Genomic DNA, 27722 nt, shown 5'->3' with positions numbered 1-27722 from the left:
CTTGGTGGCAAACTGTTGAAGTACTGAGTTGAAAACACTAGGAACAGAAGTAACAAATCTGGTGCTTGTTATTAATCTGTTTAAAAAATAATAATATACACCCCTCTGATAACTAGAAGTGGCAACTCTACTGTGAAGCACTATGTGACTTTAAGTGGCTGCTACAACTAGATTCTGAAGTCTTACTGCGGAACATGTGAAAAGCTTTACCCTTTAGCCTCACTGAAGGGGACAGAAAAGAGACCGAGTGTGTAGAATTGCTTTTATATATAGACTTAAAGGTCAGCACAGTCTTGATTCACCTGGGACATTCCCATTTTTTTGTGTGAATCCCTGGCAAATTGTCTCATGAAAGTACTGGGATTTATGGCTGTATAGAAGCTGGTGCCACATTCTAACTACTTGGCAGAAGCTGCAAAGGGAGCAATTAAAACTTATTTTATTGTTTTTATTCCACTTCTGCCTGAAAGTGAGGCTCAGGCAAGGAGCTGTCCACCATGGGACGCTACTATCAACCTGGCCAGATTGCCTACTGCTGGCAGCATTATGCAAGCCCTTCACCATCCCTGCCACTGAGTTTTCTTTCCCCTCCTGTTCCTGCAAAAGGTACAAAAAAATTGTGGCATATAAAATACTGTAATATCAAATGTATTATGGCATAAGGATAAATGCATTTCTTGCTTGTTTGTGCTGACTAACCCTTTGTAAGATAGTGAATACATTTTTGGATCAAACAACAATATGTATAAGGTTTTGATTTTGAAGGATTCCTTCCTTCACACATTCTCACTTTTGCATGCACATTCTTCCTTTACCCTTCTTCCTGTCTGGGATGAACTTATGTGGGGCTGTTTTGATATTTCTACTTTGTTTTGGATCATAGAATTATAGTTAGAAGGTTGTCAATTAAAATTAAGTAGATAAGGTTTGTGTCACATGACATTCTTGGAAAACCCATGTGGCTTCTTGTAAACAATCCTCATAGAGCGATTGCTTAATAATCTGTTGTATAATTTTGGTTGGTGTCAACATCTGGCTGACTGTTGTGTATTTTCCTGGATCTGCCTTTCCCTCATTTTTTAAGATAGCCCTACAACTTAGTTCAGTGTAAATTGTGTTGTTGATCTCAAAATACTTGGTTGAAGTTTAGCTATAGCAGTTATGTATGAAGTCTAAGTTACACTGCTACCGCAACTCTGCCAATAACTCAAAGAGCTTGAAGCTGCAACCCTATACATGTCTATTGAAAAGTAAGTCTGATTGGGTTCAATGAGAATTACGGTACTTCCAATTATGTGAGTTTAGGATTGCAGTCTAAATTAAACTTTACAAGTGCATTTCATTGTAATGATTGTAATACTTTTAATGTATGTCCTATTACTACTAATTCACCACGGCAGTCAGAAGTTTGATGCCATATAATAAACAGATCAATTTTTAAAGACAAATACATTTATTTCAAACCATAATTTTATAAATATATTTGTTCATCACTACAAAGGATTAAATAAGTAAATTTTACTGTATGAGTAGTTTCAATACTTTTACCAGTGAATATATACTAGTATATAAGGAAGCAACAAGCACAGCCTCTGAATCTTGATGCAAAAATAAGGGTTTTATAAATACAGATGCACCCCTATTTTCATCTTTGGCAACAGCTTCCAGAGGGATACCTGTATTTCATCTGTTTACCAAAGGAAAACTTAAGCTACCACATGGTTGTTATTTTCAACTTTGAAATGTTAGACGGCATGCATAGATTTTCTCTGCATTCTCCATCTATAATTGTAACATGGTTATTTTCCCCTTGAGACCTGTGAGCAAAATCATGCTACATCTGTAGCACAGCACAGAGCAAGGTCCATATACTTATCTGTGTTGAATCTGTTCCTGGCAATCATGATATTGCAGATGCTGTGCTCAAGGTACTTGGGCCTGAGCGGCTGTTTTGACTGTTTTGGTTGTTAACAAAAATTGCTTACATGATATGATTTTCTGTCAGATGCCTGGAACATATCAGGCATGGCGGTTGGCTTGCATTCATGTAAGGAGTAGAAAATACATTGAGACTGTGTTGCTATTTTACTGGAAGACAAGAATGCAATATTATGAGGGGAGATTTAATATGTTGGTGCTGCTGTTTCAAGATGATAGCTGGGCACTTATCTTTGACTACCTGTATATTTCAGGAACCATCGAAAGGCTTTAAATGAGTGACCGAATTAGTGGGGAGGGATGGAGGAAGGTGGCCTTAGCGCGGCAATATAGTAATTGAGGTAGAGCCATGCCAGAAGACCTTGGTGTTCTAGGCTACACACATGGCCAGATTGATACATTATTGCACCTGAGGTGAACCACAAAGCTCTCCTTCGGGATCCGCTGCTCCTGTGGATTCTGCTGTCCGAGGCAACTGCCTCACCGGTGGGCCAGCCTGGCTGCACCCACATTCCAGCGGGCATGGTGGTCCTCATGGGGTGCGTAATGGCTGCAGAAACATGACCTTGGTATAACTCGATGGGCACATTCAAGACCAAGTAACAGGCATGGTCTTGGCATACATTGTCAGTGTTTGGAAGGTGCTTTGCCCTGAGAAGGCCACTATCCTCCGTACCCACACAGAAAGGGGAGGGACCGCTGAGGCACTTCGAGAAAAGGGAAAGGAAAAAACCGTTAGATCCGTTACATTTCAAAAAGCCTTTTACCCGCAACTCTGCACCGCCCTCTTCGTCAGTGAATGATGAACCAACGGGCCTATCATTAGGCAGACAACATTCACGAACCAATCAGAGGCAGCGCGGGCACCTGTCCCCCACCCACTTTTTATCGTTGTTACTGACAGCACTTCCCGCCAATTCTAACGGCCGCCGGGAACAGGGCAGCCTCGCCCGTGTAGAAGAGCACCGGCCAATAGTTCCGTGAAGGTACCCTGAGTGATGGGAATCGGCATCCAATTGCAGCGAAGAGGGCGGGGTCTGGCTCTCCGGGTTTCCTCTCCGGCTCGGTTTCCCCCCTCCCCCCCCGCGGGTTTTTCGCTGCGAAGAAAATGGCGGCGGCGCCGAGCGGAGATGAGGAGAGACTGTGAGTGACCCGGGGAGAGGGGGTGGGGAAGAGCCGGGCTGGACCATCGCACCACTTGCGCAGGGGGCTCGGGCGGGACCATGGCCAGCGCCGGGGAGGGCGCCGGGGCGGCGCGGCGGGGCTGCGGCCGCTGGCTTCTCTCGGCTGGCAGTCGCTCCTCCTCCCCTTTCCCTCTGCGCGCCCAGGGCCTCGAGTGCGTCACAGCGATCCCCTCTGCCCAGTAATGGGAGGGGCGAGGAGGAGGGCGCGGGGCGCGCCCCCGGAGGGGGCAGGGGAGGGGAGGGACTGGCGTGGGGCGCGCGCTTGAGGTCAGAGGTGACCTGTGCCCGCTCCCTGGTGGCATCTGCCAGCCGTGGCCCCTCATCCTGCATCCCTGCCGTGGCCCTCTTGCTTTGGCAGGTGCCTTGCCCGCCCCAGTCCCTCTATGGAGCGCCTCATGCCAAGTTGCCCAGCCCGCCCTGGGACCTCAGGTGATGGGGACACTTGGCAGCCTGCTTCTGAGGCCCTCTATCTCCATCTCTCACTCCGCTTGCTTATACCCCATCGTTGCCGACAGAGAGTGGGCAGCGCAGTGGGCAGAGTGTCCCTGTAGGCTGTGCGTGGTTTGGTGGTTTGGGCCTCCCTCAGCGTAAGCTGGTGCCTCTGCCCATTTTCTTCACTTTCTTTTTCTGGGTTGTGCAGCAAGGAGGATTGGGCTCCATCCCAAGTGCCATGGTGCCCAGTGTGTGTGTGTGTCTCGCTTGACTCACCTGTGCATTTCCACTGGGCAAAGTGGTGGTGAGGATTGGGGTTAGCAAGTTCAAACCTCCTCACTGCATCACGCAGAAAGTGAGGCAGGGCAAGGAAACAGGGATGGTGGCTGATGGCTTGCTATGGGTTGGCTTACTGGGCCCTGTCCTTTGTGCCACACCACTCAAAGAGAAAGAGTAAGCACCTTGGTAGGGCCTTCTAGATGGCTGACAACTAACTGGAAGCACACATGAACTTTCCTTACAGCCACGACTTGCCCAATCTGCCTGGTCTCCTTTCCCAGAGCTGGTGGATGAGTAAGGGCAGTGGCTGCTCCCCTACACCCTTACTCAGGGTGGTACAGAAGTGGCTGCTGTCTGTCTTCATTGCCCTCAGAGAGAGAATATGCAAGCAAGAGGAGGTGGTAGCTGCTTCTTGCAAGAGTAGTGATTGCCTTCAGACTATCACCATCATTGCTTTTGCTCTGGGAGGCTCAACCTCAGGGTAAGAAGCTTCTTTGGTCCATCAGTGTTATTGTATTCGGCATGACATAGTCAGTATGGCCAGTGATCAAGGACGGTAGGAATTGTAGTCCAGCAACATGGGGAGCACAGGTTCCCGATCCCTGATCCACCCACTTATTTCCTCTCTCTTTAGGGTAGGTGTGGAGAATTGGGCCCAATGCATCTTCCCAGAATGAATGAGCAACCAGAAACGATTGTGTTTTTTAAAGCACAACTGCCAACTCTGCTTACTTGCTTGCTCTCCCTCTTTTTTGGGTTGTACAGTTGGGCTACCTGGGCTGATTTCTTGCAGCTACACCACCAGTAGAAAGATAACTGATGCAGAACTTGCCCTATCTATGATGTCCCTTTGAGTGCTGGATCCAGTACCACTGACAGCATGAGCATGTTCATGTTTGGTCAGCGGCAGCAGCTCACACTGCCTGACTTGGCAGTATCCAGCCTTCCCACCATACTGCTTAAACAGAGTGTGAGCAAGCAGAATGATTGGGAGGTGGTTGCTTCTGCCTTATGTGGTTGTGCATACACTTTTGGCAGCCCTGTTGGCTCCAGTTCTCCCTGCTGTGTAGTCCAGAAAGAAAGGGCAAGTGGATATCTTCTTGTTCACATAAACTTTTTCGTTGGGCTGCCCAGCAGACTTGGCCCTTACTGTTGCACCTTCCAGAGAGAGAGAGGGAGGAGGAAGTAATTGGAGGCAGAAGCAGCGGTTCATTGGTTGAGGGTCGAACCAACTGTGCATGTGCTTATTAAACACAAACTTTCCAGTCCGCTTTGAAAATTGGGTGAGGGAGTTAACCTTTAATACTAAAAGCATTTGGGTGATGAGAATTAACTCTCTTCCCCTGCTTTACCTTTCCTTGCCACTTATCTTAAAGATTTTTTCCTTCCTAGCCCATTCCCAATATAGCAAGTTTGCTGATTGGGAGAAAAAGTCAAAGCAATGAAGCCCAGCGAGGTAGGGACAATGCGTGGTTTGAATTTTGTTCCCATTCCACTTGCACATTTTTTGGTATTAAAAATAAATTCCTCCATTCATGCTTTATAGCCAGACAGGCAAACACGTATTTCAAAAACACATGGGCATCTATTTTGGCCCTTGTTAGCTCATGTTTGTGGCCTGGCCTGTGCCACTTGTCCTCTGCCTCTGAGCGGGAAGGGGAAAGTAGGTGTCACTCTATTTATGGTAACTGTCATTTTCTTTGTACTTTGATGTTGTCAATCCTCAGATGTCATGATTACCAATTCTTTACCAATTATTTGATGTCCTCTCATGTTAGCTGTCTTGTGTGATCCCAACATTTCAGTCACAAAACAACTATATGCGGTCTGTAGGTATATGGAGAGGGATAAAAACTGCCCTTCATCCTTTTCCCCTTTTTTTTTTTTTGCCTTCACCGCTTGTGCTTTGGCACTAGGGGAAAAATATCACTAATGATTTTATCCTGAATAACTTTTGAAATAAATTGTGTTGTTCACATAAGTTATTTAACACTTATTATCTGCTTCTGTTATGTATTGGCTTTGCAGGTATTATCCTATCCTTGCTTAAATTGGCCACAATTTTTTTTAAAAATCCTAGTTGTCAAACTATTTATTTGCAACTTTTCCTACCCAGTCCATAATATCACTGCTTGCTCTTTGTAAACCAGGTTCCCAGTGCTATTGTAGTTTTGGTTGATAGTTGCTTCTCCAATTACATCCTCTCCTAGCTCAAGACAACTGAGTGTGCTTATGTCAGACATTGGAGTGGTACCTTCATCCTTATGGTTTTAGGTGGCATTTCCATCCTTCTACTCATAAAACCTTATAAGCACTGCAGTGCATCTGCTTCATGTTGTGCATATATTCCAAACATAAGTTGGCTATGAATGTTTGCTGCTTCCTTGTGTTAAAAGATCTGCCCCACCTTATCTCACATAAATCTCTGTACAGTGCTACAAATGTATGTCCTGGAGCCTTTGTTTACTGCATGGTGAAGATTTTGGTGTGAAACAAAAGGTGTGGCTTCTAGTAGGGTGTTCATATAATTCATTTGATATATCAGGAGTTTTGTGTTTCTCGCCAAGTTTTGCAGAGAGAAACTTGAAAAGGTAAAAACTTCAGGCACTTTTCACAAGTGAGGCAGAGGTCGTAAATTTGGGGGAGGTATTTTGAGAGTAGGCTTTTTGTGAAATGTTAATTTAAATTTTGTGTGAGACCTTGTCTATCCAGGTATTGAATCTTAATACCATGTTTCACATCTAACTTGTCTAAAGAACTCAGTTTTACGCAGGTATGTTAGTGTTGATGTGGGAAAATCTCTGCTCTCCCATAGGGTTGTAGCTACGCCCAAAGTAAAATACCAGTGCCCTGGGGGACATGATAGATTAAGATCATGAAATTGCTGTGTTGTGAACACTAATAATATGCACGCTTGCAGTGTCATAGGAAGGTGCATAAAATACAAAATATTTGTGACTCATTTTCTGCTGAGCATGCCTCTGGTAGAAATTAGAGGTGGGTGGGGCACTGGGGGTACTCTTCTTTCTCTCCCCCCCCCCAAGAATTTCAGTTTCAGTTCTTATACCTTTAACAGCTGCTTAGCAGGTCCCTTGTTTCCTTTTCTATTTGTTTGCTTTGTGCCACCCATTCTCAATTAAGTGATGTCTAAAACTGTTGCTACTTTGGTTCATGTTTGTATTTGTTTATTAAAAAGCACTTATAATATTGGTGCTCTTTATCTGGTTGGAAATTTATTGTTTATTTGAGGATTTCTAGCCTACTCTTCATTAGAATAATTCTAGAGTGGTAGTAGAATATAAAATATAATTACATGATAAAACCAAATTTAGATAAAAACAATATAACCTTAAAACAACAGCAACAAACAGGTTCTGCAAGGGCAAGTGTCCACCAAAGACTTGAGCAAATAAATGTGTTTTAACTGGTGCTGCAAATGCATCAGGATCAACACCAGTTAAACTGGAGAGAGTTTTCTATAATTGGGATGTTATTATTGAAAACATTATCTGACATGTTGCTGTGAAGCAAATGTTTGGCCTATGTGGCACTGTTAAGAGGGTGCCCCCCTTTGGATTTTTTTAGGGGGGAACACCCTTTGGCTCTATTTGGTGATACTCTGCTTCCTAGTGAACATTGTACTGGCAAATTGTTGAAGCGGGTGCTGCTTCACTTGCATCTGATTTGTCAGTGCTAGCAGAATTTGAAGGATGGATTTCTCTGCTTGTAAACTTTCCATAGAAGTTGCCTGTACTACATGCCCATCATCTATAGGAATAACTCCTTGCAGGACCCTCCTGCTGATCCCAGGATGTCTGTTAGTAGAGGCAGTGTGTTTCCCCTTCCCTAAATACGCTGAATCTACTCAGAGGTCATATGCACACAAAAGGTATAAAGAGAAGGATGAAGGATGATCTTCAACCATTTTGCCCCTTTACTTGAAGTAGGGAAAAATAGCAAGAGGATTGTTTAATTAATTAATTAATTACATTTTTACACCACCCTACATCTGAGGATCATAGGGCAGAATATTAAAATACAAAATACATAACAAAGTAATAAACAAAAACAATATCCCCTGCACACATATAGGGTTCGTCCTAAGTAATGTCCTGTTGTCATCCTGTCATCTTGGGTGTCTTATACCAGTCTTCTATTTTTGAGGTTGAGCTTTCCAGACCCTACATACGCTGTCATGTGTGTGCTCCCTGGGTTGACTGATAGCCTGCTGTAGATTGAGGAGACTTCTATAGCAGAGAACTTTCAAATACTACTCTTTAATTCCATAGTATCAAATCTGGGATTGGAAAAATCCTGATTGCCCAGAGGCCTAAGTAATCTGACGATAAATTACAGTTCTGTTCAGATTCTTGGAATGAATGTTATGAATATGCCAAATTTATGTCAGTTCCTTTTGTCTCAGCCCTACGACATGGAAATATGACTAATATATCTGTCTATCATGTATCTATCTATCTATCTATCTATCTATCTATCTATCTATCTATCTATATCTATCTATCTATCTATCTATCTATCTTTATATTAAATACTGTGTCATGAGATAAATTAGCAAAGAATCAATTTTTGCGGAAAACTGGGCTATTGGTTTAATCATGGAGTTGTTAATGATTTGTGTAAAATCTAGTTGTGTTGTCATAATGATGGCAGTATATGGCTTCAGTCATGGACTCACAATTACAATTCCTCAGTCACATCCACAAATGCCTCATACTTGGTGTGATCCAGATATCAAAGTAGAGCTGGCTGTGATTGCAGATTGACCAAGAATCTTATGTTGCTCATTTAGAAGCTGCAGTTGTGAGAAACTGTATATGTGCCTTTTACATGAAGAGCTGCTTATATAATTTACAACAACAGTGTATCTGGAATTGTGTCTTCCTATATCTAAGTGTGAATTAGGTGACCAGTTTATTTTTCTCATCCTACTTCCTTATAACTCACCCCATCGCCACCCTTTGTTTCTAAGTCAAATATATTGGTCCAGTCTCTTGTAGCTAATATAGCCATTTCTCTTATTGTAGTATGAAGACTGTAGTATGAGGGTTGTACCTTTTCACTGGAACATCATTTAAGATGCAAAGTAATTTTTCAGTTGCTGGGCTAAAATATGTGACAAAGACAAGTACAGACAAGTGGATTTAAAACATACTGAGCACTGTTTTCACATGTGTATTAAATTGGTGTCTATGTAGAAATATGTTGAGTAACACAGAAGGTAACACAGCAATATTAAATATTTGAAGGAGAATATAAACTATTTCAGCAAATAAAGGGTATAATATAAGGTACTTGGTCTTACAATAAAACCAGTTGTCATATACTATTGCATGTAATGCTAAACCATGGTCAAGCACAAATCACAGTGAGCCCCTACTGTTGTTGTCGTCTGGCATAGCTATGAGGGGATTTTGGAAGCTTCCATTTCTCTTTTAGATTAAGCCCAGTTCAGCATTATGCCTGAACCCTAAATTGTTATTAATCTTAACTATAAGTGAAAGCAAGCCAGCTTTGTAAACAATGGTTTGAGGTTAACTTATTTCTTCTAACGCAGGGCGGTCCAACTTTTGATACCAAGTGGACCGCAAGAGTACTTTGACACGCACACTGCCTTGTCATGTGAGGGGGAGCGGGGCCAAAATTTGACACCCACACTCCCAGTCCATGCACTTTCCTCCCAAAGCTGTCTAAGCGAGGAAGCCGGCTTTGGGAAGCAGTAGTGAGGCACTGGCAGCATCCTAGAGCCCTCCCAACTCCTTCCCAAAGCTGGCAAAGGAGGGAAGGAGGTTGAAGGACACTAGGACCTTGCCAGAGCCCTCAAACCTCCTTCCCCAATCCCAGCACCTTACTTAATGGCTTTGGGAAGACAGCACAAGGGCTGGGGGGGGGATGACATATGTTGCTGAGGGCCACACAAAAATACATTGCGGGCCACATGTTAGACCACCCTGCTCTAACCACAGTAAAAACTGCATTTTTCTTGGATTTGATGTCATAGCAAGATGTGGGTAATCTAAAACAGAAGCTAAAGCTTCTTCAGTCTTCATGGTTGTACGTGAGGATGGGGTGGAATGTGCACAAGCCTGAGATTCACTGTGACCTGCTCTTAAAACACTAAACTTTGGCGACTGAGGCTAAATTCCATTGTACAGTTCCCTCGCACAATTGGATGTACCGAGACTATGATCTATCTGCCATATCATATATGGTAGCACTTGAGAAATCAAACCAAATCTTTCAGAATTTAGATTTTGACAAATGTTTAATAAGTGCAGGCAATATACCGGTATAGAGATTCACTTACAGTAACTCTTTAATAATGGAGTCAAAGTTGTGGTCTTATCCCTTAAGGATGCCCACAGGGGGTTGAAACGGTTCAGGCCAAACTTGAGTGCTTGATTTAGACCTGAAGGCATTGAATGTAAACGTTTTCCTGTAAACACTAATGATCAGATTCATAGCTTTGTTCGTAGGCCATGAGATTGTAGATTTAATCCTTAGTGGGTATAACCCCAAACAATACTCATATCCCCCCCAGCATTGTGTCCCTCTGCTCCATGACAAAGTTGGCATGATATAATAATAATAATAATAATAATAATAATAATAATAATAATAATAATAATAATTTATACCCTGCCCTCCTCGGCCAGAGCCGGGCTCAGGGCAGCTAACACCAGTAAAATGACAATAAAAACATAATGGGGGGGATTAAAATACGGGTTAAAATACAATTTAAAATGCAGCCTCATTTTAATAATAGCGCATAGATCAAAACCAAAAGGGGAAGGAAACATAAGGGTCAGACTGAGTCCAAACCAAAGGCCAGGCAGAACAGCTCTGTCTTGCAGGCCCTGCGGAAAGATGTCAAGTCCTGCAGGGCCCTAGTCTCTTGTAACAGAGCATTCTACCAAGACAGGGCTAGTACTGAAAAGGCCCTGGCCCTAGTTGAGACCAATCTAACCACCTTGCGACTTGGGACCTCCAAAATGTTGTCATTTGTGGACCTTAACATCCTCCGCGGGGCATACCAGGAGAGGCGGTCCCATAGGTACGTGGGTCCTAGACCGCATAGGACTTTAAAGGTCAAAACCAGCACCTTAAACTCACAGTTAACTATTGTGAGGCATGATGTTCTTCTCTGTAAACACACACACACACCTTTAATTGTTTCCTGTACATATCACTAAGTGAATAGAGCCTGAAATACAAAATATGCAAGCAGAATGTTTCTTCTAGGCTAGTAGTTTGCCTTTTTACTAGATGACTGCCAATTACTGACCAGCATGAAAAATTTTTATTTTAGTTGCTAATGTTAGTGTTGTCAAAAACACCTCTGGCAGCTGAGTCAGCATTTCAGCATGACCTACTGACAATCCTTGTTTCTGGATAGTGTATAAGCACCCAACATTGCTTTGTGAGCCTTAGGCATGAACTTGCTAGGTAGCCTTAAGCAAATCACTATACTCTCCATCCCAGCTCCATGTTGGAATAATACCAGCCTACCATATAGGGACGCGGGTGGCGCTCTGGGTTAAACCACAGAGCCTAGGACTTGCCGATCAGAAGGTGGGCGGTTCGAATCCCTGCGATGGAGTGAGCTCCCGTCGCTCGGTCCCTGCTCCTGCCAACCTAGCAGTTCGAAAGCACATCAAAGTGCAAGTAGATAAATAGGTACCGCTCCGGCGGGAAGGTAAACGGAGTTTACGTGTGCTGCTCTGGTTTCACCAGAAGCGGCTTAGTCCTGCTGGCCACATAACCCGGAAGCTGGACGCCGGCTCCCTCGGCCAATAAAGCGAGATGAGCGCCGCAACCCCAGAGTCGGCCACTACTGGACCTAATGGTCAGGGATCCCTTTACCTTTACCATATAGGATTGTTGAATGTGTTACTAAGGTATTGGTATGAAAAGCTTTGAACACTCAAAAAGGAGCACTACATCAACACTTATTGGCAAGTTATGATGAGAGAATACCGGGCATCTTTTTGCATCATGTCTTTCAAAAGTTAATTGTTCAGGCAAGATCTATAAAAATGTTGGCTCAAGGCAGACATGCTTCATTATTGTTAGAACTAACCACAGTTGGCTACCTTAAAAGTAGGATCAACATGTCTATCTTGGAGAGAGTGGAAACTTGGGAATTTCTTTTGAATTCTTTGCCAATATGAATCTCTCACAGTTCTGCAGAAATGAGTATCCTTTAATTGGCACGCCTCCCAAAAGCACCACTTTTTTGCTAACAGCCCTGCGATGATAATAATCGGTGAACTGTATCCCCTGCCCTTTTATCTTGTAGAGTTACCATAAATGTATGTTTGGATACATTTGTCTTTCACAGGTAGTTCAAGAAACTAAGTTTGCAAACAGTGCAGTATTAACTGCCTCTGTTCATCTGAAGGGTTACTCCTCCCTGAGTTAAAACAATAATAAATATCTACAAGTAAGCACAATTGTGTTATCAGTGACCGAGAAAAACGTTGTATCTGCTGACAAAAATGCAGCTGATAAGAAATCTGGTTGATCTCTCTTGAGCAGGGAGTTCCAAAGAGCACAACGGAAGTTACCAAACTCCATGCTCCCAGTATTGTATTTTGGTGAAAGCAGGGCCTACCCACTTACTTGAGAGGCTGGGGAAAATATACAAGCAAAGCATAACTGTGTACCTAAGGTACACAGAGCCTAAGCCACCTACGACTTTAAAGATAATAACTGGCATTCAGAAGCAGGGGTGGAGGAAGGGAGTGCAGTGGGGGCACGCTGCCCCAGTTGTCACCAATGAGGGGGGTGACAAAATGCCGGGTGGCACTCACCGCGGGGCCTGCAGCACCCCTGAGCCATGCGTCTCTCCTGGGAGTGACGTAGTGGCTTGGGCGCCCGTAGGCTCCGCGCTGCCCTAAACGGTGCACCCACCGCCTCCCGCAGAGCGTTCTGCCCTGGCTTGCGCTGCCCTGCTGGCAGCTCACCCCACCCCTGGGCACAGGGCACGCGCGCTGCCCCAGCTTGCTCTGCTGCTGTTCAGAAGCTTTTTTAAAAAAAGCTGCAAATGAGCATGAAGAGATGCAATTATGTTTTCCTCAATAAAGATGAGAGGGGAAACAAGTATTTTTTAAAAGCAAGACTGACTATGAGTGAAGGGACCATGTAGCAAGACAAAAAATACAAGACAAGCAGTGTAGAAATGTGGGACATCACCAGCTACCCCACAGAACTTGCTTCCTAGCAGGTACAGCAATACTTCCAGTCTACACAGGAGCTGCAGTTCCAGTCAAAGACCAAAAAAAATGCCACAAAGCAGGTTTAGGTTTTTTTTTTTTTTAAAGGAAAGGAAGGGAGAGAGGGCAATGTAGAAAACGCAATAATGCAATGGTTTGGAAGCAATGCCACCTTATTATATATCAGTTAGTCATCAAATACAAAAATGCCTCTAGACAACTTACATACACAATTTAAAATTATTTAATCATAGTAAAGTCTTATCATATGCTAACTTATCTAAGAACTGCAATGATTCAATTTCCTTTATTGATTACGATGGTGAAACTTTTATTTATTGTTGTTAACATTTCTTTTCTGAATATAATAAAAGTAGTTATTAAATTTATTATTATTATTATTATTATTATTATTACCATGATGTTCCGTGATGACCTAATGAATTAATGGTATCAATTTCAGAGGGAAATAGTTGCATGGAAGCAAACTCTATTGTGTCAAAAAGAAAGAAAAATGAAAAAAACAACAATAAAATGGTGAAATCACACTGACTAAAGGAAATGTGTAATTAAAGGGCATTGAATGACAGATAACAGCAAAAGACTAACTAAAGGACATATTTCAAACAGGTCGCGGTTACTGATTTAGAAATTTATGGAGCTTAATTATGAGTAAAAACGCTTATGATTTTAAACAAATGAGCAAGCATTGAAGTATTTCAATGGTACTGCATGAACATTGTCTCAGTGGTGTTAAGGGGACCTAGTGTGAAAGCGACCATGCTGTCTATGGCTTGCTTTCATTAAAAGATGCGGTACAAAATTCCATACAAGCTGAAGTCTTTGAACTGCCTTAAAGGGCAGGCCCATGTAGAGTGTGTTGTGATAGTCCATTGGGAGGCTAATAATGCATGTAATGACAGACACTGACTAAAAGCATGGGAATAACTAGGGGCTGGATGTCGCTGGCATTCTGCCCAAGGCACAGGCATGCCTCGTTCTGCTGGGATTCTACATTATTGAGTTTTCAGGGATCTGTTCTAAACATGCTCATTACTGTATGTTTGTTTGCCTACTGCTTCATCTGCTTGTTTAGGCTACTATGTTCTTAATGCCTTCTGGAGAAGGAAAAGCTCCAAAGCTTAGCAGCATCAATAAAAAATTCCCAGTAGAGGGGATGGCAGGGTATGTGTTTTCTTTGGGCAACAAGGTGGCATTTTGTTGTTGCAACTTGGAGTGTCTCTGAGTCCAATAATTTGTTAACAGCATAACTTGTGGTAAGGGTGGTTTGATTGGCATACAAGTTCTGTGGTTGTTTTTAATGGCAGCTTCAGCTGCAAAGCACCTGCCCCTTTCCTTTTTTCTTCCTTTTCCTCCTCATGCCACACAATTTCCTGTTGCTTTTAGAGTTAGATTACTATTGCATGCTACCCCAATCTCCAAGTGGTATGAGATTCCAGGGGTTCCAGGCACTTAGCCAAGGTCTGTGCTTCCTTTTTAAAATGAGGCACAGTGGACTGTGGTGTCTTTATAATAGTTGGTTTATTTATACATATATACAACCTAGCCATCTGTCATGGATAGTTTAGTTGAGATTCCTTAGGGACAAGGGTGGCGCTGTGGTCTAAACTACTGAGCCTCTTGGGTTTGCTCATTGGAAGGTTGGCGGTTCAAATCTACAGAACGGTGGTGAACTCCCATTGCTCTGTCCCAGCTTCTGCCAACCTAGCAGTTCGAAAACACATCAGTGCAAGTAAATAAACAGGTACCGCTGTGGTGGGAAGGTAAACAGTATTTCTGTGCGCTCTGGTACTTGCCGCAGTGTCCTGCTGCACCAGAAGTGGTTTAGTTATGCTGGCCACATGACACAGAAAGCTGTCTGTGGACAAATACCTGATCCCTCCTTCTTAAAAACCTGGACTTGAATAGGTTGCAGCTGAGAGGCTGGCTCCGACTTTAGACTCTTGTTAGCATCCATCTGTTTCAAGAGAAAATGGAGTGCACCTTCAGAGGGGAAGTCAAACCATTGTGTTAGCAACACTGAAGTGACATCCCTGGGGCACAAGCCTGGACTTTAGACTAGTGATGGGAAAATCCCCAAGTCCCTAAAATACCCACTGAGTCAATTACCCATCTCCTACTACCCTTCTGAGAAAAAACCCATCCCACCCTCCCACTATATATAAGGGTCTGGTGACTTCTGTTTCAGTGTATCTGAAGAAGTGTGTATGCACACGAAAGCTTATACCCAGAACAAACTTAGTTGGTCTCTAAGGTGCTACTGGACAAATTTTTATTTAGTTCGACTGCATCAGACCAACAAGGCTACCTACCTGAATGTCCCTAAAATGTTAATGTTAGAAACTAAAATACTGATTCAAGTGCCTGTTGAGAGCGTGCTCGCTATGGCAGCACATATACTAAAATTGGAACGATACAGAAAAGATGAGCATGGTCCCTGTGCAAGTGCCTGGTGAGAGCTAGTGTGGTAAGGCATGTACAGTGGTACCTCGGGTTAAGAACTTAATTCGTTCAGGAGGTCCGTTCTTAACCTGAAACTGTTCTTAACCTGAAGCACCACTTTAGCTAATGGGGACTCCTGCTGCTGCCGTGCCGCTGGAGCACAATTTCTGTTCTCATCCTGAAGCAAAGTTCTTAACCCGAGGTAATATTTCTGGGTTAGCGGAGTCTGTAACCTGAAGCATCTGTAACCCGAGGTACCACTGTAATAGGAAAACTCCATGTGAAGTTGCAGATCCTACAGATCCCCACAGAATTTCCCCAATCAAGTAGCAAAAGATGGATCTAAAGAACATACAGGAGGCTACAAGGTTCAGGAAGAAAAGACAAATATGTAAGTGTTCACATGCAGAAATGGTTTATGTGTATGGTAGAGATACGACTGTGAACAGTGTACAGTGGTCCTGGCCTACTGAGCCCCCTATACAGTGGTACCTTGGGTTACATACGCTTCAGGTTAAGGACAGTTTCAGGTTAAGAACGGACCTCCGGAATGAATTAAATACTTAACCCGAGGTACCACTGTACATTGTAGCTTAAAGATGCCTATTTTTCTGCATATATAGACATTGGCATTTGTTACTGGCAAAAAAGATGTTTGATAGTTTCCTAGATACCCCACTGTGGGTGGGGGGAAGTATATGTAACTGGGCCTAAATTGCAGTTCATTTTTAAAGGGCATCATTTCTCAGAAGTGGATGATGCCATAGGCTTCCAGTGTCGTTTTTCACGTTTATAGGTGAAAACCCTTTAGTGCCTGAGTGTTAGAATGGCGTTGGCTTAGAAATTGCGTGGTTTCCAGCTGAATCGGATAAGTAACAAGAAAAGAAGGGTTAAAAATATAAATGAAATTAAGGGGAAGGATTTGCTGAACTAACATAATAGAAATTGGAATACAGAGAGGGGAGGTATGGGGAAGTCGGGAAAGTAAGGTATAAGAAAAAAAGGGAATGAAATTATACCTGGTTTTTTTGTTTTGCTTTTTTGTCTGTGTTTTATTATTGTTTTATTTTGCTTTTACATAATTATTGGAAAACTTAATAAAATTCTTTAAAAAAAAGAAAAGAAAACCCTTTAGTGCCACTCTTTGGGCATTATTGGTCAGGTCAGAAGCTTGTTAATGCTGTAGCAGCGACCATTCGTTTATATTTTTGGAAAAGTATGCTTTGGGCCACTAGAATTGGAAGTGATGTTCTCTTGTTGATGAGGAAGAAGACGGTACTGTGAGGCCTGGGAAGCAGGGGAAGAGCTGCTTAAAAGCAAGTTGTAAAGCTGGCTGTGCAAGGGTGCTTGATAAACCAGGCTTTCTGTTGGCTTTGGCAACGTTGTGTGGATTGTATTTTTGCAAGCTGACTAGATCCTTAACAATTTCTCCTCTGTACTATGTACCAAGCTTCCAGCTTTGGTGTCTGTTTATTTGAAAAGATCATACTGTGCTGTAGTGCAGTTTGCAGCTTCTATTGCTGTGCCATCTGTATCATTCTGGTTCTCTGCCTCTCTCCCTGCACAACTGCATCACAAAACACAGTGTAACCATTTGTTAAGAACTTAGGAAAAAACACATTTGAGGATTAGTTTAAATGTTTTGTTCGTGGACTGATAGGAGACTAACAGAGAATCAATATTCAAAAGAAACTAAGGGGTGCCGCAATATCTCTGTTTACTGTGAAATTGAGGTCCACACACAACATGATGGAGTTAGCCATGTTTATTCGGTTGGCATCAAAACAGGCATGGAGGGAGATGAACTCTTATCCTGCTCAAACTCTTGTCATTTCAAGTCGTTTGTCTCCTCAGCTATTCAGTGTGATGTGGTAAGGTTTGCAAAAGTTGCTTTCTCCTGTCCCTGCACCTTTCTTGATGTTGAAAGCAGTCAGCCCCCCCCCTGCCCCCAACAGTGGATGCTCCTGTTGTGCTTGGTTAGATGGGTCTCCTTGACAAACAGTTTGGGAGCTAATAGTATAATGTCTTCAGGGTTGCTTTTCATGCTAGTTCTAAAATACATGGTGCTGCCCTCAAGTGTTCCCCATCCGTTGTTGAGAAAAGGTATGAATATTCTGAAGAGAGGAAATTAAAGCTGATGAACCACTTGAGTGGCTTGTCCGACAACTGTCCATCTTCTAAAACAGATTTATATTACCATTTGAGCTTTACAGGTACAGGTGTGCTTATATGGAAATAATGTATCAATTGGTCCTATGTGGTAGTTAGTTATGGTTGAAGCTGTTCTGCAAGTGATTAAATGCTTTAATCTTCTTTCTGTGAGGATGTGAATTGGCATTTTGTAACAAGCTGTGTCATGGGTTAAAACTGAAATCAAAGAAGTGAAAATTCAGAGCAATCTTCTTCTTCAGGCCTCATTTTTTAAAAATCTGGTGCTGTATAATCTCGTGCGCCTTCCCTGGCATAAAAAGTGTTTTGGTTTTTAAAATACATCTTAGTCAGACAATATATTTATATCTATATAAATCTACCTATATATGTGGGAGGGTAAGAAAATGATATGATGCAAACATACGTTTTAAATGTTTCTTTTTACAATTGAACCTGCCACAAAAAAATCACAATACTGGCCCGTGGCCCTACAGCCCTACAGCCCTGATGCGGAGGCTTTTATGGAGGTAGATGCAGATCAAAAGGGGCTTGCCAACAGAAGGTGAACACTGAAAATCTTAAAAAGAAGTGGTTTGCAAAAAGGGAATGAGCTGGTGTTGTGCAGATGCAGAAGAAATTGGAAATGAAACTCTGCAAGCTTATATATATGCACGCACTTCCTGGCCCTTCTACAGCTGAAGCACTGTGTGCATTACTGAAAGGATGTTCAAACACCCACAACCAAAATATGAAAAGTAGCTGTTGTGGGTTCCAGGATACTCCTGTTTACTGTGCACTCAGTTCTTTTCTAGTGCTGGGTTTTAAATGCATAAGTATCCTGTACTTTTTAATAAAATACTACTGTTTGATGCATTATTTCTCAAAGCAGCTTCACATGGACTGGAGTCCTGAAGCCATTCACACCTTGGCTAGAGACAAATTAGGATCACCTTTGCATGGAACATTCTCCCCCCTTGACATGTACAAAAACAAAGGAATGAAGCTGTGTTGATGTGAACATCTGGGGGGAAGTGCTGTGAAAGGCCTGGGGGCAGGCACAACTTACTGGCTCTAAGGCAGAAATGTGAACACATCCTCAGTTCCAGCTTTTGTGAAAACTGTTGATTGATCTCTGGCTTCAGTTAACAAGTTGCTGTTGAACCCCTTTTTATGTCAGTGAAAGTATCATATTTTGAGTTTAGTCAATTAAATAGTGTTGTGCTGACCTGTGGTTCCTGTCATAAATCTGCCTTTTTCATGAGTAGCCACGTTATAGTTTGAATTATGGAACTGATTTGCAGAAAGACTCCCACACCTTCTGTAGAACCAAATAGGATATAAAAAAGCTTCCCTGGGGGGGGGGGGGAACCACATCACACTAAACTCATATTGACACTAGAAACAGAATTTGTAAAGCACTTTCATCTCCCATTATAAGTGTTTGGGGGTTTAATAATATAGATTTTTGTGGGGGTGGGGTAAGGGTAGGGTTTTTATATTCAGCTTCTGCAGATGTAGTTATGAAGATGTTTATTGAGGCTTTGCAACTTTTGACTGGAAGTTGCTTTTTTTTAAAGTAGTTTAGGCTACTTTTAAAAAGTAGTAGTAATTCAGGGCACAATCCTACACTCAAGTTTTGCTGGCTTAGCAACTACAGTGGTACATCTGGTTGTGCACGGGATCCATTCCGGAGCTCCGGTTGGATCCCGAGGTGTGCGTATCCGGAGGTGCCGCTTCTGCACATGCGCGCAGCACGGTTTAGTGCTTCTGTGCATGCACACGTGGCAAACCCCAGAAAAATATTTCTGGGTTTGCTGCGCATGTATTCCGAAGGATACGTAACTGGAGGTGAACGTACAAGTAGAGGTACCACTGTATGGGATTTGTCAGAAACTCTGCTGTGAAATGCAGAGATTGCCATCCTAAAAGGAATGGGTGGGATGTAGGCATCACAGAGGAAAGGCCTTTTTTTTTGAACCAGGGTATCCCTGCCCAGGCAGGGCTCCTACAGGCTCTGGACTCCTGTTACCCATGACTGGGTCTTGTGGCTGGGCACTGACCCATGATATGTGTATTTCCTGTCTGCTGTTGTGGCTGAGTGATTAGGGAGCTGTTCAGTGTGGGTTTGAGTGCATGCTCTTTTTCCCCCTCAACATTTTTTTAACCAGTCACATAAAAGGTGAGTAGGGACATTTGTTCCCTTCCCCCTGGTGGGCCTTGCGATACCATTTCCTACTTCCCACAGCAGGAGGGCTCTGTGGGCTCTTTGAACTGTGGTGGGAGCTGTGTTGCCTGGGCTGTCCTTTCCTTTGGTGTCTTGTGCTCCAAATGGTGGTTGTAAGCAGCATAAGAGAATGTAACCACATAGTGGTTCCTAGCTGAGCTCCTAAAACTGATGGAGTGAGGGTGCTGTACTGTTGTTTTATGGAGCTTTGCAAATGAGCCCAGACAAGTTGCAAGCCTCAGTATGGGAAACATATAAAGATCCATTACAGGGGTCGGTAACCTAAGGCCCAGGGGCCACAAGTGGCCCATGGGGGTCGTTTAACCAGCCCATGAGCTGCCCCCCAACTGAGCTGCCTGCAGTTTGTGTTTCCACATTGGCAGTGGAGGATGAACTCACTTGTTCCTTCTTTGCTACTAGCCTACCCATTTCTTCACTTGCATGCAATTCTTTTTTGTCTTCTTTTTATTAGTTTTCCTACCTGATGAACAAACACAGACAATAAAATAAACCAAAATAGTAAAATGACAACATCAAACAAAAAAGAAAAAAATACAAAAAGCATACATACAACCATAAATAGATAAGCTATTACATACAGACTTATGTCACCCTATTCTTTAATCTCATTTCCTTCTCTAATAGGATTCCGTCCTCAACGTGGGTTTATTTTGTATATTTTTTAAACTGCTCCTTTTATCTTTTCTTCATTTCTGCTGTTTTCAGCATACAATACTTGTAATCCATGTTGTGTTTTGCGAAAATTAATCAAAGCAAATCCAGGCTTTGACTTGGGGACAGTTTTTTAAATAATCTCTGTAAATTTCCCATTCCTTTTGGAATTTTTGGTTAGACTGTCTCCTAATCGCATCTGTCATTTTTGCCAATTCGAGATATTCAAATAATTTATCCTGCCATTCCCTTTTTGTTGGTACTATTTCACTTTTCCAATTTCTAGCTATTAATATTCTTGCTGCCATTGTAGTATATAGAAATATTCTCTTTTTTTCATTTGGGATATCCGAATCTAAGGTGTCCAAAAGGAAAGCTTCTTCTTTCTTTATAAAGGTTTGTTTAAACATTTTTTTCAACTCCTCATATATAATATCCCAGAAGTTCTTAATTTTTTTGCAACCCCACCACATGTGAAACGGTGTCTCTTCTGCTGTTTACACTTCCAGCAAGTGTTAGAGCTTGTTTTATACATTTTAGATACTTTGCTGGGAGTTATATACCACCTGTAGAATATCTTCAACAGATTTTCCTTTAGTGTATAACATACCGTAAATTTCCATCCTCCATTCCATAATCTTTCCCATGCCGATAGTTGGATATTTTTGCCAAAATCTTTCGCCTACTTAATCATTACTTCTTTAACCTCTTCATCTTTCTTCTCCCATTCTAAGCCTGCACATTCTAGAGATTATTCTTTTCTTATTTTGTATTAGTTCTTTATCTATTTTTGATTCTTCCATTTCAAAACCGTTTTTATCGTCTTTCTTGAATATCTCTATTGATACAAAATTTAAAAAATTCCTTCCAGTAGCACCTTAGACACCAACTAATTTTGTTATTGGTACAGTGGTACCTCAGGTTAAGTACTTAATTCATTCCAGAGGTTCGTACTTAACCTGAAACTGTTCTTAACCTGAAGCACCACTTTAGTTAACGGGGCCTCCCGCTGCTGCTGCACCGCTAGAGCACGATTATCATTCTGAAGCAAAGTTCTTAACCTGAAGCACTATTTCTGGGTTAGCGGAGTCTGTAACCTGAAGCGTATGTAACCTGAAGCATATGTAACCTGAGGTACCACTGTATGAGCTTTCGTGTAAATGCATACTTCTTCGACTACAGCAGACCAACATGGCTACCTACCTGTAACTACCTCTATTGATGATATTGTTGCCAGCCTGTCAGGTGTTGCCTTATTTCCCCATATTATTTCACTTTCCATTTGTTTTCTTCTTCTTCTTCTTCTTCTTCTTCTTCTTCTTCTTCTTCTTCTTCTTCTTCTTCTTCTTCTTTATATGTAGCCCAATTTGTACCCATACTTTTTCTTTTACTGCTGTTGCCTCCAAAGGGAGTTCTGGGTTCTAATAGATCAGGGTCGGCAAAGTTTACTGCAGCGGAGTTCCCTCTGTGGCCCGTGATTTCTGGCGTCTGTGCAGACACGATTTCCAGTTCTGCGCAGATGCAATTTCTGGCACCGCAGCGGCGGGGACTCGCTGAGCAGGTGGCTTCAGCTGGGGGGGTGGCTCGTGGGCCAGTTAAACTACTCCTGTGGGCTGCTTGTGGCCCATGGGCCTTAGGTTACCTACCCCTGTAATAGATCTTTATATTTCCACCATACCTTACATAGTGGCTTCCTTATAACATGATTTAGGAAGCCTCTATGAATTTTTACTTTCTCATATCCCAGGTATGCATGTCACCCAAAACGGTTATTGAAACCTTCCAGATCAAGTTAGTCTGGGTTCTGTAGTGTCATCCAGTCCTTTAACCAACTTAAGCAAGCCAATTCATAATAAAGTTTCAGGTCTGGCAGTGCAAGTCCTCCTCTGCTTTTGCTGTCTATTAATAATTTATGTTTAATTCTAGGTTTTTTGTATTGCCAAAGAAACTTTGAAAGGTCTTTCTGCCATGACTTGAAACATCCTGAACCCCCAATCACTGGGATCATCTGAAACGAAAACATCATCTTAGGGAGCACATTCATTTTTACTGTGGATACTCTCCCCCAGAGCGATAGGTTCAGCCTATTTAATATTTCTAAGTCCTTTTTGATTTCTTTCCATATCTTTAAATAATTATCTTTAAATGGGTTACTGTTTTTATTTGTTAACCAAATTCTCAAATATATAGCCTTTTTAACTATTGTTAATCCCGAATTTATTTGCAGTTCTTCTTTCTCTTGTGCAGACATATTTTTTTGCTAGCATTTTGTTTTTGTTTCTTTTTAATCACGCCACCTTTCCAAATTCAGAAATCCTATCTAATATTTTTAATACGCTTTCTGCCAGAATTTTGGTAGATATTACCAAATCATCTGCAAAGGCCTTTATTTTATATGATTTACTTCCTACTACTATTCCTTTTATTTCTGGGTCTTTCCTTATTGCAATCGCTAATGATTCTAATACCATAATAAACGATAGAGGTGACAAAGGGCAGCCTTGCCTAGTCCCTTTCTTTATGTTGAAATCTTCTGTTATTTCATTATTTCTAATCAGCTTTGCTCTCTGATTTTGCTATAATAACTCAGGGCCTCTGCTGAAAGTTTCCCCAAAGCCTGTAGTTTCTATGGTTTTTTCCTATAACTCCAATATATATGCAATTCTTGGTCACCTCTGGCTAGCAAGTCAGTTATTAAATACAAGGTGGGTTTTGTAGGTCTTGTGTGTGTTGATGCTAAAGCCCAGGGTAGGAGTCTTGTTAGAATAAATTATAAACTCAAATAAAAAAGCAGCCAGTGCTTGGCAGGGCCTCCTGGCCAGCTTTGACTTCAAAGGCCCAGTGCAGGTGTACTCGGCTGCCCCCCCCCCCCGGATGAGCCTTCATTGGCTCCCGTCAGGCATGGGTGGTATGTGGGCATTGTTGCTGGCACAGTCCCTGACTGGTGGACATTGGCTGTGTTTTCAGGGATGCTTAGACCATGGCTACCCGTTTTGTACAGTATTGTCTGGTAGAGTGTTTCCCCCCACAAAAAATCCTCAGGTAACCCTGTACAGTGGTACCTCGGGTTACATACGCTTCAGGTTACAGACTCCGCTAACCCAGGAATAGTGCTTCAGGTTAAGAACTTTGCTTCAGGATGAGAACAGAAATCGCGTGGCAGCAGCGCGGCAGCAGTGGGAGGCCCCATTAGCTAAAGTGGTGCTTCAGGTTAAGAACAGACCTCCGGAACAAATTAAGTACATAACCAGAGGTACCACTGTATAGTTGTTCCAGTTCTGCTGGTATTGTGGTTGTGTACCCCCCCAAAAAAACCCCCAGTGCTCCACATAATTGGTGTATAGTATTGCTTTGTCAGACTTCCACATCCTGTAGATTTGTTAAAGTTTTTTTTTAAAAAAAAATCCTTAATGTCTAACTTTGGGTGGTACTTAACCCGAGGTACCACTGTAGAATGAAAGTTGTTGGAAAAACACATATTTGAGATGTGCGTCTAATCTTGCCTGCCTCTTCACTACTTAAAAACCCATTTTGACTTTGACACAGAAGGAAGCATTGAACAATATTGCACTTTTTCCTATAACACAATCTTTTTGAAAAATGTGTAAGGAATATAGGCTCCACAGTGGCTTTAGGGTAAAAAAATTAAATAAAACGATGTGGTTCTAGGAGATTTTCCCTCTACAGCGGTGGTAGAGGGGCCCTCTAGTTATAAAGCAATTTTTATTTCCTGTTTCACCTGCATCAGTAGCAGAGAACTGCTAGTCACTGAAGTTTGCTTTGCAGCACTATTTATATGATGACACAGCTTTTAAATCTGGGCTGTACTCTTGATGGGCAGAAACATCTGTCCAGGCTGCATTGTTTTTACGTGCAGCAGTTTTACAGCATGTTTGTGTGGCTGGATAAAGAAATGAGTTGCTGTGGTGCCTTAGAGCAGTGTTTCCCAACCTTTTTTGGGCAAAGGCACACTTGTTTCATGAAAAAAATCTCGAGGCACACCACCATTAGAAAATGTTTAAAAAATTAACTCTGTGCCTATATTGACTATATATAAAGTAACTCTCTTTAATAGGAATCAAATAAACACAAATAAAGTATTTTATAATTACTTTATTATGAAATAGTAAGTAAACAGAAATATGAAAAATTATAAAATACTTTATTCAGTGAACCTGTGAGGGCCCGCCCTTTGCGGCAGCCGATTGGCTGCCGCCGTGGGCAGTGAATATTAATGATGTATCATTTTTGTGCTTCATGCTGTGGCCACAGACATGTGATCTGATGGTGAATTTGGGGTGACCCAATGCAAAAATCCTGAGAATCCCTGTGGATCCATGTTTTGTAACCACGTTTTTGCACCATTGCAGCCCCAGGCAACAGTGGGTGCGTGATTTTTGGAGGGCAGGCTGTAGCCATGGACATGCTATGTGATCTGTTGGTGAATTTGGGGTGACCCAATGCAAAGATCCTGAGGATCCATGTGGATCCATGCTTTTAAACCACATTTTAAGTGGGGAGGGAAGGAAAAACACAGAACGGACAAGGAGCACGAGAGGGGTGTGCACAGAAGCAGCTGGCTAAGAATGCAGGAGAGGGGTATAACGGGGAGGGAGGAAAGGAAGGCAAAAGTTTTCCCTCACCTACTCACCCAAGCCAGCCAGCTCGCACGCGCTCTCTCTCTCTCTCTCCCCCTCCTGCCTGCTTGCCTGGAGGGGAGGGGCTTTCCCTGCTCTTTGTTCCGTTTGAGCAAGCACAGCAAGGAAACAGAGGCGGGTGGGCAGTAAGACCCTGAGGCAAGTGCGGCTTGTGCTTTCTCAGCAGCTTCTTCACGGTGCTCCGCGGAACGGTGTTCTTCATCCCGCCGGCGGCGGCTCCCTCTCTTTCCTCTCAAGCAGAGCGGCCTTCCTGCTCCAGCCGCGCCTGCGCCTGAGGAGTTTCGAATCTGCCGCCGCGCGCAGGGTGACGTCACGGCCGCCGCCGGGCCAATCCGCCTGCTCGGCCCCGCCTCCCTTCTCGCCTCCCTCACGAGAGGAAGCGCCTCCCTCGCGCACGGCGGATGCAGCCTGAGCAGAGTCCCCTCTCGCTTAGAGCAGTGTTTCCCAAGCGGCACACGAGGCAACGTCTCGCGGCACACTAGTGTGCCGCGGAACACCGGTTGGGAAACACTGCCTTAGAGGCTAACATGTCCATTGTATGAGAGGCTTCTGTAGGCATATTAAAGAGGTGTATGTATTTGGTTTTAGTGTATTCTGAGTGGATAAATGGAGAACATCTGAACTATCAGGAAAAAGGTATCAATTAGCTTATCAGCACTGTGTATGTGTTATTTTTAAAAGTGAGCTGAAACACGCAAATAAAGAATGTCTGTACAGTGGTACCTCTGGATACGAACGGGATCTGTTCCGGAGCCCCATTTGCATCCTGAAGTAAATGTAACACGTGACTGTGCATCTGTGCATGCACGGGTCACGTTTCACCGCTTCCACGCATGCGTGTGGCATCATTTTGAGCGTTCGCGCATGCGCAAGCGGCAAAACCTGGAAGTAATGTGCTCCGTTACTTCCAGGTCGCCGTGGAGCGCACACCAAAAATACTTAACTTGAAGCTACTTTAACCCGAGGTATGACTGTAAACATTTGCTTCATTCACATGATTATGCTTTTGTCAGCTAAACAGAGCACTGAAGCTTTTCCTCCTGGCCACTAGACCACTCCTGACTTATTCAGCACCTTCTGGCTTTGGAGATTTCAGTAGACATTGTGCAGTTTTCAAGTATGTCTTCACAGGTATATGTTTAAGAACCTAGTTTTTAAATCAAGACTGCAGCAAAAAGTTGAGCTTCTCAGAATGTTGGATTCTGCAGGCAATATTGAAATCTGTAGCTTTAGTTATACCTGCACAAAATATACACAAACCCTGTTCATTGCATTATACCTGTCTTTCCAAGTTGTCCCCTGGAACAACCTTCATACTCAGGTTTCCTGTGAACAATCATTGGTCTGGTTTGCATTCTTTTTTGCACCAGCGTGCAAGAGCTATTACTAAATATGCACATCATTTTTTATTTTTTATGTGAAGCATGGCAGTATGAGTTATGTTAAAAGTAGTACTTTTGTGTCGAGAAGAAAGCAAAACTCATCAGACAGCACCAAGGTGTAGCAATATTAGGGGTGTGAGGCTGTTAATAAGGTACCGTATTTTTCGCCCTATAGGGCGCACTGGCCCATAGGACGCACCTCGTTTTTTGGGGGGGAAATGAATAAAAAACATTTATTCCCCCCCCCAGCCCCCAGAACAGGCGGCAACTTCCTGAAGCCTGGAGAGCGAGAGGGGTAGGTGCGCACCGACGCCTCTCGCTCTCCAGGCTTCAGCGAAAGCCTGCATTCGCCCCATAGGACACACACACATTTCCCCTTCATTTTTGGAGGGGGAAAAGTGCGTCCTATAGGGCAAAAAACAGGGACGCGGGTGGCGGTGTGGGTAAAACCTCAGTGCCTAGGACCTGCCGATCGTATGGTCGGCGGTTCGAATCCCCGCGGCTGGGTGAGCTCCCGTCGTTCGGTCCCAGCTCCTGCCCACCTAGCAGTTTGAAAGCACCCCTAAGTGCAAGTAGATAAATAGGTACCGCTTTATAGCGGGAAGGTAAACGGCGTTTCTGTGTGCTGCGCTGGTGCTGGCTCGCCAGAGCAGCTTCGTCACGCTGGCCATGTGACCCGGAAGTGTCTGCGGACAGCGCTGGCTCCTGGCCTCTTAAGCGAGATGAGCACGCAACCCCAGAGTCAGACACGACTGGCCCGTACGGGCAGGGGTACCTTTACCTTTATAGGGCAAAAAATACGGTATATAGCCTCAAAGGCTACACTAAAGTCAGCTAATTTCCATGTCACTTCATCTTCTCTGATCTTCTGCACTTGAGCTACTTGTAGAACTGCTTACCATGATCTGAATTTAATAATAAAAAATGATGAAGGGTTTCTTTATGTGCCTTTTCATGGCAGACATGGTAATGCTGAGCTGTTAACATTTGCATTGATATCTAAAGGAGAGGAATTAATCTTTCCCCATTATGGTTTTGGTTATGATAAGGATTTGCAGGAGTTCGCCTTCTGCTTAAAACTGTAATTTGGAAAAGTGGCCCCACTT

At 43.0% G+C, this 27722-nt stretch overlaps 1 protein-coding gene and 1 long non-coding RNA gene across 5 annotated transcripts in view; one reads left to right on the top strand and one right to left on the bottom strand.

Moving 5' to 3' along the window:
- Positions 1-608: 608 nt before the first annotated feature.
- On the bottom strand, positions 609-3011 carry LOC310835257. The gene is made up of 3 exons (XR_014559463.1): positions 2929-3011; positions 2338-2645; positions 609-2088 (listed from the first exon to the last, which is right to left on the bottom strand). It is a non-coding gene; the product is annotated as an uncharacterized lncRNA (long non-coding RNA).
- Positions 2826-27722, top strand: part of MECP2 (methyl-CpG binding protein 2) — an 82330-nt gene continuing 57433 nt past the window's right edge. The window contains exons 1-2 of one of the 4 annotated variants that reach the window (XM_083719278.1): positions 2826-2924; positions 15822-15920. In XM_083719278.1, coding sequence (XP_083575404.1) covers positions 15919-15920 — 2 coding nt within the window. In that variant the 5' untranslated portion in view covers positions 2826-2924; positions 15822-15918. Of the gene's footprint in view, positions 2925-2973; positions 3082-15821; positions 15921-27722 lie in introns of those variants that run through there. The other 3 variants (XM_083719276.1, XM_083719279.1, XM_083719277.1) reach the window with 3 other exon arrangements.

Source organism: Podarcis gaigeae (genome assembly GCF_964106915.1).
Source record: "Podarcis gaigeae genome assembly, chromosome: 17".
NCBI classification, from domain to species: domain Eukaryota; kingdom Metazoa; phylum Chordata; class Lepidosauria; order Squamata; family Lacertidae; genus Podarcis; species Podarcis gaigeae.
Note: the sequence above shows the minus strand (reverse complement) of the source record. Positions and strands in the feature narration are given on the sequence as shown.